General features: G+C 48.0%; 1 protein-coding gene across 8 annotated transcripts; it reads left to right on the top strand.

Annotated features, from left to right (window-relative positions):
• The first annotated feature begins 4948 nt into the window (after window positions 1–4948).
• On the top strand, window positions 4949–11671 carry RNF183 (ring finger protein 183). 8 transcript variants are annotated; one of them, XM_066367387.1, is made up of 5 exons: window positions 4949–5131; window positions 7440–7524; window positions 7647–7735; window positions 8119–8388; window positions 10593–11671. In XM_066367387.1, the coding sequence occupies exon 5, from the start codon at window positions 10618–10620 to the stop codon at window positions 11188–11190; it is 573 nt and encodes a 190-aa protein (XP_066223484.1). In that variant the 5' UTR covers window positions 4949–5131; window positions 7440–7524; window positions 7647–7735; window positions 8119–8388; window positions 10593–10617; the 3' UTR covers window positions 11191–11671. The 8 variants fall into 8 exon arrangements, with proteins under 8 accessions (XP_066223484.1, XP_066223485.1, XP_066223483.1 ...); XM_066367388.1 differs by having other exon boundaries at window positions 8122–8388; XM_066367386.1 differs by lacking the exon at window positions 8119–8388.
• The last annotated feature ends 12 nt before the right edge of the window (window positions 11672–11683 follow it).

Here is an 11683-nt window from a genome sequence, read left to right on the forward strand (position 1 = left end):
ATCCCAGTCCGACGCTGTATCCACTGCACCACCGCCTGGTCAGGCTTGTTCTTTATTTTAAATATTGTATTTGTTCCCGTTTTGTTTTTTTTACTTTAAAATAAGATATGTGCAGTGTGCATAGGGATTTGTTCATAGTTTTTTTTATAGTCCGGCCCTCCAACGGTCTGAGGGACAGTGAACTGGCTCCCTGTGTAAAAAGTTCGGGGCCCCTCTCCTAGGGATTCTGTAAAAATGCAGATTCTGACTTAGTAGGTCTGGAGTGGGCCTTTGTTTCTAACACCCTCCCGGTGATGGCTGTGCTGCTGGGACTGCCCTACCTTCTGGAAAGGACTGAAGCAGGTTCTGAGTGATGACAATGTGGTGCCCCACGGGGAGAGTTGCCCCTGCCCTCGGAGGGGCTGCTTGCTAAACACGATCATCACCTGACCCAAATCTGACTGTCTTTTCTCCATCCTCCACTGCCTCTGCTGCCTCTTCTGCCCTAGACCCCCAGACGGGTTCAACCACTCTGCGCCTCCACTCCAGTCCTTGGATGGGCCCCGCCAAGTCTCATGACTCTCCCATCACCAGGTTCCAAGGTACTGCTCAGATGAGAAGCTTTTCTTGCTGGCTGACCTCACCCTCCAAGCATGAACTAAATTAATTCAACTCTGAAATTCCTGAGATGCCTCATTATCTCTCCTGGGTATTTCCTCAGAAAAAATTTCCATTATTTGCAAAGTATTCCTTGCCCCCACCACCTAGAGTCCTAGACATTAGTGACTCGCACAGCGGCCATGGCTTGTTTGACCAGTGCTTGCAATGCCCTAATTCCTTACACACTTTCCCTGCTTGCTTTTTAAATTCTAGATTCCCTGGTTGCAGAAAACTCACATTTACTCACTTTTCAAGAGAATTTTCCCCTTACAAAAATAATACATATTTATCAATGGAAATTTTAAAAATATAGATAAGAAGACAATGACAACACCAGTAAGCTCCTCACCCAGGGATAACCATTCTAACATTTGTCTTATGACCTTTCAGTCTTTATTTATATATATATGAACTTTGTTTTACAACATGTGGCTCATACTATATGACATTATTTTACAAACTTTGTTTCCCCCTCCATATACAGTATATTGTAACTATTTTCACAAGTCATTATTACTTTTTTTTAAACTTTAAAAAAAAATTTTTTTTAACTTTTTATTTTTAAATTGTATTTATTTATTTATTTATTTTTTTACAGAGGCAGAGAGTGAGTCAGAGAGAGGGATAGACAGGGACAGACAGACAGGAACAGAGAGAGATGAGAAGCATCAATCTTTAGTTTTTCATTGTGCGTTGCAACACCTTAGTTGTTCATTGATTGCTTTCTCATATGTGCCTTGACCATGGGCCTTCAGCAGACCTAGTAACCCCTTGCTGGAGCCAGCGATCTTGGGTTCAAGCTGATGGGCTTTTGCTCAAACCAGATGAGCCTGTGCTCAAGCTGGCGACCTCGGGGTCTCGAACCTGGGTCCTCTGCATCCCAGTCCGACGCTCTATCCACTGCGCCACCGCCTGGTCAGGCTAATTTTTTTTTTTAATTTATTTTTTACAGAGACAGAGAGTGAGTCAGAGAGAAGGACAGACAGGAATGAAGAGAGATGAGAAGCATCAATCATTAGTTTTTCATTGCGCATTGCAACACCTTAGGTGTTCATTGATTGCCTTCTCAAATGTGCCTTGACTGTGGGCCTTCAGCAGACCGAGTAACCCCTTGCTGGAGCCAGCAACCTTGGGTTCAAGCTGGTGGGCTTTTGCTCAAACCAGATGAGCCCGTGCTCAAGCTGGCGACCTCGGGGTCTCGAACCTGGGTCCTCTGCATCCCAGTCCGACGCTCTATTCACTGTGCCACCGCCTGGTCAGGCCACAAGTCATTATTTTTAAATGATTACATAATTCCACATAATTGATGTGCTATAGTTGGGCTTTTACATTTTTTCAATCATTTGTGGTTAAAATAGAACTACAATGAACATCCACACTTAACAAAAGAGCCCTGGCTGGTTGGCTCAGTGGTAGAGCGTCGGCCTGGCATGCAGGAATCCTGGGTTCGATTCCCGGCCAGGGCACACAGGAGAAGCGCCCATCTGCTTCTCCACCCCTCCCCCTCTCCTTCCTCTCTGTCTCTCTCTTCCCCTCCCGCAGCCAAGGCTCCATTGGAGCAAAGTTGGCCTGGGCACTGAGGATGGCTCTGTGGCCTCTGCCTCAGGCGCTAGAATGGCTCTGGTCGCAACAGAGTGACGCCCCAGATGGGCAGAGCATCGCCCCCTAGTGGGCGTGCCAGGTGGATCCCGATCGGGCGCATTCAGGAGTCTGTCTGACTGTCTCCCCGTTTCCAACTTCAGAAAAATACAAAAAAAAAAAAAAAGAGAGAAAAAAAAGACAGGCATGTTCCGATTCTGACACCAATTTCAATGTGTCAAATATCAATAGCATCAAGCAATTCTCCAACACCAAAGGGGTGTCTTGTAATTCAATTTGATTCAATTCTGACACCACCTACCTGGAGATGGTGTCAGTACCCACAGGTTAATGGTTCAGTCCCACAAGACAGCTCCTTCCCACACACACTTCAGACACCAATTGAAAGTTCAGGTTGTCACCTCTGCTGTCATATGACCAACTGGCTATAAATCAGATGTTCCCACAACCCCCTGTTTGGGTTTGATTAATTTGCTAGAGCAGCTCATGGGCTCAGAGAAACATTTATAATAAGTTTACCAGCTTATTATAAAAGATACAAAGGATACAGATGAAGAGCCACCTGGTAGAGACGCACATGGCAGATGTGTGGGAAGGACATTCCACGCTCCCATACTTTTGAGTTTTTTTTAAATTATTTTTATTTATTTATTCATTTTAGAGGAGAGAGAGAGAGATTGAGAGAGAGAGAGAGAGAGAGAAGGGGGGAGGAGCAGGAAGCTTCAACTCCCATATGTGCCTTGACCGGGCAAGCCCAGGGTTTTGAACCAACAACCTCAGCATTCCAGGTCAACGCTTTATCCACTGCACCACCACAGGTCAGGCACTTCCGAGTTTTTGTGGAGTCCTCACTATACAGGCATGCTAGTCTTGTTTTGTTTTGGGGAAGCAGCAAACATTATACTCAGTGTCTGATATCTGTCTTTGCCTATAATTTATTTAGTACAAGTTCATTATGGGAAATATAATTCTTTTTTTTTCCTTTATGTGAGAGTAGAGGAGATACAGAGACAGACTCCTGCATGCGCCTGGAACAGGATCCACTCGTAAACCCCTGTCTGGGGCTGATGCTTGCAACCGAGCTATTCTTAGTGCCTGAGGTAGAGATTTGGCAGAGCCATCCTCAGTGCCTGGGAGATACGCTTGAATGAATCAAGCCATGACTGTGGGAGGGGAAGAGAGAGAGAGAAAGAAGGGGGAAAAGGGGGGGGGTGGAGAAGCAGATGGTCGCTTCTCCTGTGTGCCCTGACTAGAAATCGAACCCAGACATCCACACGCCGGCTTGATGCTCTATCACTGAGCCAACCGACCAGGGTGGAAATTATAATTTCACAAGTCGATAGCATACAGGATAATATTTCTTAAGAAGTCGAATAAAGAAATAACATACTCAAAACAAATAGATTAATGACACTGTTGTTCCAGGCAAGGGGAAGTGAAGGAAGGAATAAAATTCAAATTTAATATGAGGTGTACCTTTTTATACAAATAAGTGAGTCAGCCTGACCTGTGGTGGCTCAGTGGACAGAGCATTGATCTGGAACACTGAGGTCGGTGGCTTGAAACCCCGGGCTTGCCCGGTCAAGGCACATACAACAAGCAAGCAATGAACAACTAAAGTGAGGCAACTATGAGTTGATATTTCTCGCTCCCCACCCCTCTTTTCTCTGTAAAATCAATAAATAAAATACTAAAACAAAATAAGTAGGCGAGTCAGTGACCAACCGAAGAGCTGACTTCCAGCAGCCAGCACAGAAGTTCCCCATGCTAGAGCGCTCTGCTAGGGAATGAGAGGCGGTGTTGGTGGAAAGGCTGCTCTTTCGAGGGCTCCTGCCCTGCTTCTCACACTGTCTTTATCACCACTGTCCGCCAGGACTGCCTCACCAGGACTCCAGCGAGTGCCTGAGGGTCTTCAGAGAGTTTTTTAGCAGTGTTTTTCAAGTGCTGGTCTGAGGCTCTTTCTTCAGAGAGTTAGAGAATAGTTGCCTCACCCAAACCAAAACTCTAAAGCGCTCCTTACAAACTGGGTGTCTACAGTCTCAGTGTCCCCTTGCCACTTACTTCTCTGCCTGTACTTATCAGTAAGCCCCCAGCAGTCTGTCCCCTGATGGGATGCTGGTTGCTTATCAACAGCCGCTGTAGAATGATGACATCCTGGCGTGACTTATTTCATCCCATAACAAAGCAATTCTTTTTCTTTGTCATAAACAAGTGGATTAAAACAACTTAAGTCATAAACGAGTGAAATAATTATTTGAAATAATTTTAAACCTATACACAACTCTAGCAAGTCTGGATTCTGAGCAAGGACTTGACTCTGACTCACAAGTCTGACTTGATTGAGAACCTAGGCTCTTCATGCTTATGCTTAAATACCACTCTCTTCCCCTGACTCTTTTTCTAGAAAAAGTTGGGTTGTTTGCCTTTTTCTTAATAGCCTGCAGGAGCTCTTAGTGTTTTGGTTGTAGGGGCTCAGAGTAGGGAAGTCTCTATCTGAGTTGAGAGGTAGAAGTGGCGTCAGAGATACCCACTGTCCCTTCAAGGTGGTCAGCGTATAGAGGTCAGGTGCACCTGAGTTGATGGCAGGCCACCAACCCAAATCAGGAGGAGGCCTGCAGGATGAGTAGACTCCAACCCACTGAGAAAAACCAGGAGTGACTCATAGGAGGAAGATGAAACCAAAGCTTCCCGGTTTCCCCTGTGACCAGACGGTCCAAAGTCATCAGAAGGAAGAGAAAACCTGAAATAGAGAGAGCTGGCCAGGAGCTGCCTGAACGCTCATGCAAATGAGACCCGCCCAGCACTGCCTGGAAACCAGGCCAGGAGCAGCCAGAGCACATGCTGCAGAGTCACATTCGGGAAAGGAGGAGGAGGAGGAGGCTCTGAGGAGCAGGTAAGGAGCCAGAGAGGGTCTTGGAGGAGGTCTGGGTCAAAGTGCCCCAGAGTCCCAAGGGACAGCCCAGTCCAGGTGAACAGTGGCCTGGGAGGCGGAGTGCCTGGGATCAGCTTCCAAGCTCAGCGGTTCTTTAGTTGTGAAGCCTTGGGCAAGACACTTCACCATTCTGAGCCTTGGGTCCCCGCTTAATCAAATGGGTATGAAAATATTACACTGTGTATTGAGCACCTGCCGTGCCTTGCTGGGCAAGTTGCAGACATTATCTCTTCCTCACAGGAGCCCTGTAAGGTGGGATTGTTAGCCTACTTTACAGAGGAAAATGAAGCTCAGAGGGATTAAGCTATTAGACCAAGATTTCACAGCAAAAAAGTCTCATTTCAAAACCTGCACTTTCTACTCCCCATCCTGCCTTCTTCACAGGGTGGTTTTAAAGAACCAAATGGCCTTATGCAAATGGAAAAACACTGTAAAAGGCATTATACCATCTAGATGTGAGTCGCCACACTTGGATCCTAGCAAGGACTGGGGCTCTGTGTGAACCGTGAAGAGCTATACAAATGCTCTCTCAAGGTTGACATCGTTGGGATGATGCTACAGACACAGACAATAGCTGGCAAACTGACTTGGTCACAGGTGGAGGTGATGACTTTGCGGTCCTGTCTAGCACTTGCTGAGATGTCCTGGCTTAGGGGTGAGTGGTGGGTGAATACTTGGCTAGAGTCTCTCCTGAAGAGAGGCTGGACTCTGACCAGCTAATCTTGAAACAACAGTGGGTGTCTGAGAGCACCCCAAGATAAGGGTCAAGATGCTGATGTAACAGTGATTGTCTCTCCTCTGCACAGCTTGGCCATGGCACTTAGAAATGTAGGTCAGCTTTGGGGGAACTGGAGATCCTTACCAGTAGTAGTACAAGTCTACTGCAGTAGAGGTAGAATTTTCAGATAAGATAATTAAAAGAAACAAACATGTATAATCTTACTGTCAGAAGTAACCATGGTTGACATTTTAGTGTTTGTTATTCCAGACATTTTTGCTATTGTACACATATATTGGAATATATTCTAACGTGGTTTTTATTACTGGTTCTTTTCACTTAATGATATAACCTGAATGTATTTCCATATTAATAGGTGTTTCATCACATCATCTTATCACATCATTTTTAAAAGCTGCAGAAAGTCTCTTTATATGGATGGAGCAGAATTTATTTAAACCCATGTCTCACTATTAGATAATTAGGTAGTTTTCAATTTTTCACAATCAGAGCAGTGCTTTGATAGGTATTTCTGTAATCAAATCTTTGCACAGGTCCTTCCTTGATTATTTCCTAGGCGCAGATTCCCAGTAAGCAAACTGCTGAATCAAGGCTATGTACATTTTAAGGCAAGTTGTAGACATTATCTGCAGATAAGTATTAAGGGTCTGTTTCTGACACACTCTGAAATTTGGGAGCTCCTCAAAGCATAAAATTTTTATAGTCTTGAAGTTGGCCTTGACCTTTCCTCTCTCTCAAATATAATGCCAACCACCTGATCCGTAGTCTTCCCCGGGTGCCAGCATCTAAGAGCTTCATGCTACTGTTAGCTTCCTTTTCAGAAGAAGAAAATGGGAAGTTAAGCAATTCAATCGGAATCACGGCCCTAACAAGCAGTGGATCTGGGTGATGAGCCTTGACAATGTGGTTCCAGAAACTCTGCTGTCCACTGTTTCTCGGGAAGTGCTTTGAACTCCCTTGCCGAAGCTACCTTCTACCCCAGCCCTTTGATCTTCTTCGCCGTTGCCTGACCTACGTCAGGCACCACCGTCCCAGCCTGGACCACGGCTGGGTCCCTCACTGGGCTTCCATTTCCACTCTGTCCCTTTCAGGGTGTCCTGTGCTCTGTTTAAAAATAGAAACAGGCTCAGGTCACCCTCCCTCGACTAGCTTCCACCTGGAGGCAGGGGGGGCCTGCCTCCTCCCCCTCTGGCTTCGTCCCGAGCCACTTCCCACTCCAGCTCCACCGGTCGCACCTCAGTCACCTGGCCTCATTTCACTACCTCGGTCTGGCAGAACTTTCCTCCTTAGGGCTTTGTGGCACATGCTGTTCCCTTGACCCGGGATGTTCTCCCTCCACTCTGCACAGCCGGACTCCTCTTCCCTAGGTCCTTGCTTTCATGTCACCTCCCAGAGGAGCCTTCCCAGTGCTCTCGGCTGAAGTGGCCACCCCCCCACCCAGCCCCTTTTCCTTTTGGTCCTTTATAACATTCATTCCAATTATAGATTTATTTATGGCCCTGTCCTCATTAACTATCTCTTTCTTGCTAGACTGGTCATGCAAAGGTCATGAGATCCAAGGCCAGGTCCATGTTGTTCACTATGACCCGATGCCTCGCACAGTGCCTGGCCTCTGGTGAGTACTCAGTAGCTCAGTAGCTGTTTGTAGAATGGGTGGACGGTCCACAGAAGAAGGCGTCCATCGGGCAGCGTCCTTGGTGACTATCCCAGCTTTGTCAGCTGTTCGTCCTCCCGCAGCTCTTCGCTTCCGCTCCCCTGGTGGAGCAGTGACAGAGGTCTGGAAGAAAACCAGGAAGCCGTGAGAGTGCAAGCAGGTTTCGCTTCAGGTATCAACTCAGTCGGGGTAGATGATGTCATATCAAGGGCACACGGGAGAGTCACTGTCCCCAAGTCCCCCCTGCACAGTTCTCAGGTTCTTACCACAAGAGACTCATGGCCATGAGAACTCTCCTGAGAAAAGACCAACACTGTCAAGTTAATAAGACACACCCAGCAGGTGAAGAGCTTTTGACTCCCTCGCGGAAGCAACCTTCTACCCCCAGCCCTTTGATCTTCTTCGCCATGGATGAGCATTCTGCCTTTATGACAACACATGGTGGTGGACTGGAAGTCCCAGCTGGGTGACCTTGGGTCACAGTCACTTCTTACCTTCCATCTGCAAAATGTGTGGCTGGGACAGAGAAGTGGTTTAAAATTTTTTTTTTCTCAGCAGCTCGCTTCTTCAACTTATTTAAATAATCAAATACGAGAAAAGCTAAGTGTTTCTGGTTGAAATGGAGAAGCAGGGCTGGAGCCTTCCCTCCTCTTTCCTGATTCCCCGTTATAAGTCCCCAAGGGTTGAGGTGGCCTATAAGCGCTCAGCACTCAGTGCCTGCCAGGATGCCGTCTGTGTTCTGGTGGCATCTTCTTGGGCACATGCGATGATCAGAAGGGGACCCGAGAGGACTTACTGAATCTGATATCTCAGATTTTAGGCTGGGTAGGTAGGTAAATTTTACAGCAACTGAAGTGCAGGGTAGGCAGACCCTTTATGCAAGAAGGAGGTTTCAGCCATTTTAGAAAAGAATGAGGGCCCAGGAGAGAGGAAGCCCAGAAGTATCACCCTCCCCACAAGTTAGAAAAAGTAAACCCTACCTTTCCAGCCAGTGATCCTTGATCTTGAAGGGACTGCCCATATACTTGCCTTCCAGGGCTGGTTGCTTGCCAAGCCCTGGGGGAAGTCTGATCCCCCCCCCCCCCCCCCCACGCACACATGTGGGCTTTGCTGCAGGCAGGTGTGCTCAAGAGGTTGCAACCCAGGCCACCTGGCAGCTCCAGGTGCTGTGTGTGTTGCCATGGAGATGGGCCCTGGGGTTGGTGCTGAGAAGGCAGTCTCCCAAAGCTTTGTGGATTCAGGAGAAGGAGAGACTGGAGCCTCCTGTTCTTCAGGGTAGATTGTTGACCATTCTAGTGTCAACTGAAGCCAGGTGGGTGCCCTGGGGGTTTTCTGGGACAAAGGGAGGGAGGAGGAGCCAGGGGAGACCAAGCTTTAGGAGGAGGCTCTGGAAGGGCTCATCTGAGGGCCTGTGCAGAGGAGCCTCCAAGCCTCCAGGTGGAGGGGGAAAGCCTTGGCTGGGGCTCCTTTGCCAGGTCAACATGGTGCCCCGCACAGAGACTGGACAGATGGGCTCCTAGCCCAATGAGAGGAGGGCAAAGGGCCTGGCATCTCTTCCTGGCGGAGGGACAGCCTGGGGAACTCACACAGCCTGTGTCTGCACTAGGCGGGGATTTGAGGCAGCAGGGAAGGAAGTAGTCGTCCTCCAGCACAAACCACTCACTGTGGCTTCCGGCCCTCTCCTGGGGTCTGGGAAGCCAACGGCAGTTATGTGAAGCATAAGGAGCATTTTTCTCATTTCCAAGCTGGGGTGCAGTCTCCTCCAGTGGCAGCTCCCCAATAGTGGGGCAGCTCGGGCCTTCACCCTGATACACGGGATACTACAGGAGCACCAGACAATACTTTGGCCCAGGACTGAGTGTTCTGAAACAAATTGCTTCATCTTTTTGAACTTAAGTTTTTTCTTCTGTGAAATGTGGGTGATAATGTTATAAAGTATTGCACCCCAGATTCTGAAAGTCACCATACTGCATTCCATCGGGTTTATGTAGAGACACCCAGTCCAGATGAATTTTGAGTTTTGTTGAAGGAGGAGATTTATTAAATATGCTGGCCACATACGGCTGTCATGGGGCAGCAGACCCAAATCGTATGCAAACCAAAAATATTTCAGGGGCTGTTTATACACCCTTGATCACACACAGGTGGGTGGATAGCGGACATCATGGCACAAGCTGACAACATTTGTTTAGGGGATACACAGAAACATTAAGACTTTCAAGGTAACACAATCAAAGATGTTTACAAATCTTTCAGGGTTCATCTTTCCTCACTAGCCTAGAGGTATTTTACTCTCAAGATTCCAGGAAGGGGGAGGAACTACAATCAATGTAAGGTGGTATGTAAATTCTGCCTCCTATTGAAAAAGAAGGTTCTAGGTCAGGGGTCTCAAACTCAACTCAGCATGTGGGCCGCAGAGCAAGATCACAGCCGTTCGGCGGGCCACACTAGGTCTACAAAAGGCAACTGTTACGCAACACTTTTCTCACTGCAGTTGAAAACAAACAAAAAAAATCAGTACAACAAGCACAATTGTACATGCAGTTTACTCAGTGTCACAAAACAACCAGAAACTGTAGTTCGCATCACAACTGCTGTTAACTAAGCTAATATCTAGCTAGGATGCTAGAGAAATGAAAAATACAAGTAGGCCCCTAGGCTTACTTAATTTTATCCAAAATATTTTGAACTTCGTGGATTAGTCTGCGGGCCGCACAAAATTGTTCGGCGGGCCACATGCGGCCTGCGGGCCGCGAGTTTGAGACCCCTGTTCTAGGTTAACCTTTATTTTAGATTTAAAACTAAGTTTCTTGCAAGCCAGAAACTTCTACATTCTTCTCCCTATCCCCCCAAAGGAAGGATGGGGCAGAAAAGCCTAACCTTTTCTCCTAGAATATCAATATTAATTTTCAGCTTTTTGGTACCTTACAATAAGACCTTTGAACAAACCCAGAACACAGCCTAGGACCAAGCACAGGGACAGAGATTAATAAATGTTTCTTTGCTCCCTTCCCTTCCCTTCCTGCCAGGACATCTCTTGTGAGGCCTCTAAGGATGGCCGAGCAGCAGGGCCAGGAGCACGAGTGCCCTGTCTGCTGGAACCCTTTCAACAACACATTCCACACGCCTAAAATGCTCGACTGCTGCCACTCGTTCTGTGTGGAATGCCTGGCTCATCTCAGCCTGGTGACTCCAGCCCGGCGCAAACTGCTGTGCCCACTCTGTCGCCAGCCCACTGTGCTAGCCTCTGGGCAGCCTGTCACTGACTTGCCCACAAATACTGCTGTGCTCTCCCTGCTCCGCCTGGAGCCCCACCACGTCATCTTGGAAGGCCATCAGCTCTGTCTCAAGGACCAACCTAAGAGCCGTTACTTGCTGCGCCAGCCCTGGGTCTATACACTGGACCTCGGCCCTGAGCCCGGGAGCCAGACCGAGGCCCCCCAGGCCATGGCCCCTGCCACCACACCTCTGCCCGTCCCCATCTCCAGCCACTACTCTCGCAGGGAGTGTTGCCACAACCCTCAGTCCCGGATGTTTACCTACCTGATAGCTGTCATCCTCAGCGTCACTCTGTTGCTCATCTTCTCCATCTTTTGGACCAATCAGTTCTTTTGGAGTGTGGGGTGAGCACTTGTTCCAGACAAGGAACCAAGCCTATCCCAGCTGCTACTGGGTGTGGGGACTGCGGAGCCGCACGTGTGGTTGTCTTCCTTTGAAGTATTGTTCCTTTTCACAATCCACGGATCAGTGAGGCCATGTTTGCTTCTGGAAGAGTCCTACTGTAATGAGAACCTCTGAAAGCTAAGGGGCTGGGAAGAGATGTGAGGCCTCTGGGTGTGAACCATGGGGTCATGAGGGGCAGAGAAGCAGATCTGTGGGTACAGAGCTAGGGAGCAAGTTGTGCCAAAGGCCTGGACAGCTGTCTCTGGGAACCTGACTAGCCCAAACAAGCAGCTGCATTTCTCACTGGAGCTGCTTCGAACTCGTCCACTTTCTGTGTTGCTAAATTTTTGGAATGAGAGCTTCAATTCTGTGAGCAAATGTGTCTCTCCCCCCTTGCAGTTTTATCTTGCCACCAGTCCCAGTAAAAACGGTCCGCATTCATTCACCCACTTATTCA

This window comes from Saccopteryx leptura, chromosome 2, assembly GCF_036850995.1.
Source record: "Saccopteryx leptura isolate mSacLep1 chromosome 2, mSacLep1_pri_phased_curated, whole genome shotgun sequence".
Classification (NCBI taxonomy): Eukaryota; Metazoa; Chordata; class Mammalia; order Chiroptera; family Emballonuridae; genus Saccopteryx; species Saccopteryx leptura.

Coding starts and splice junctions, on each gene's coding strand:
- RNF183 (XM_066367384.1), top strand. CDS start 5,720: ATGATGCTACAGACACAGACAATAGCTGGCAAACTGACTTGGTCACAG. Junction 5,826..7,439: donor TGAGATGTCCTGGCTTAGGG/GTGAGTGGTGGG, acceptor CTTTCTTGCTAG/ACTGGTCATGCAAAGGTCAT. Junction 7,525..10,592: donor CGCACAGTGCCTGGCCTCTG/GTGAGTACTCAG, acceptor CCTTCCTGCCAG/GACATCTCTTGTGAGGCCTC.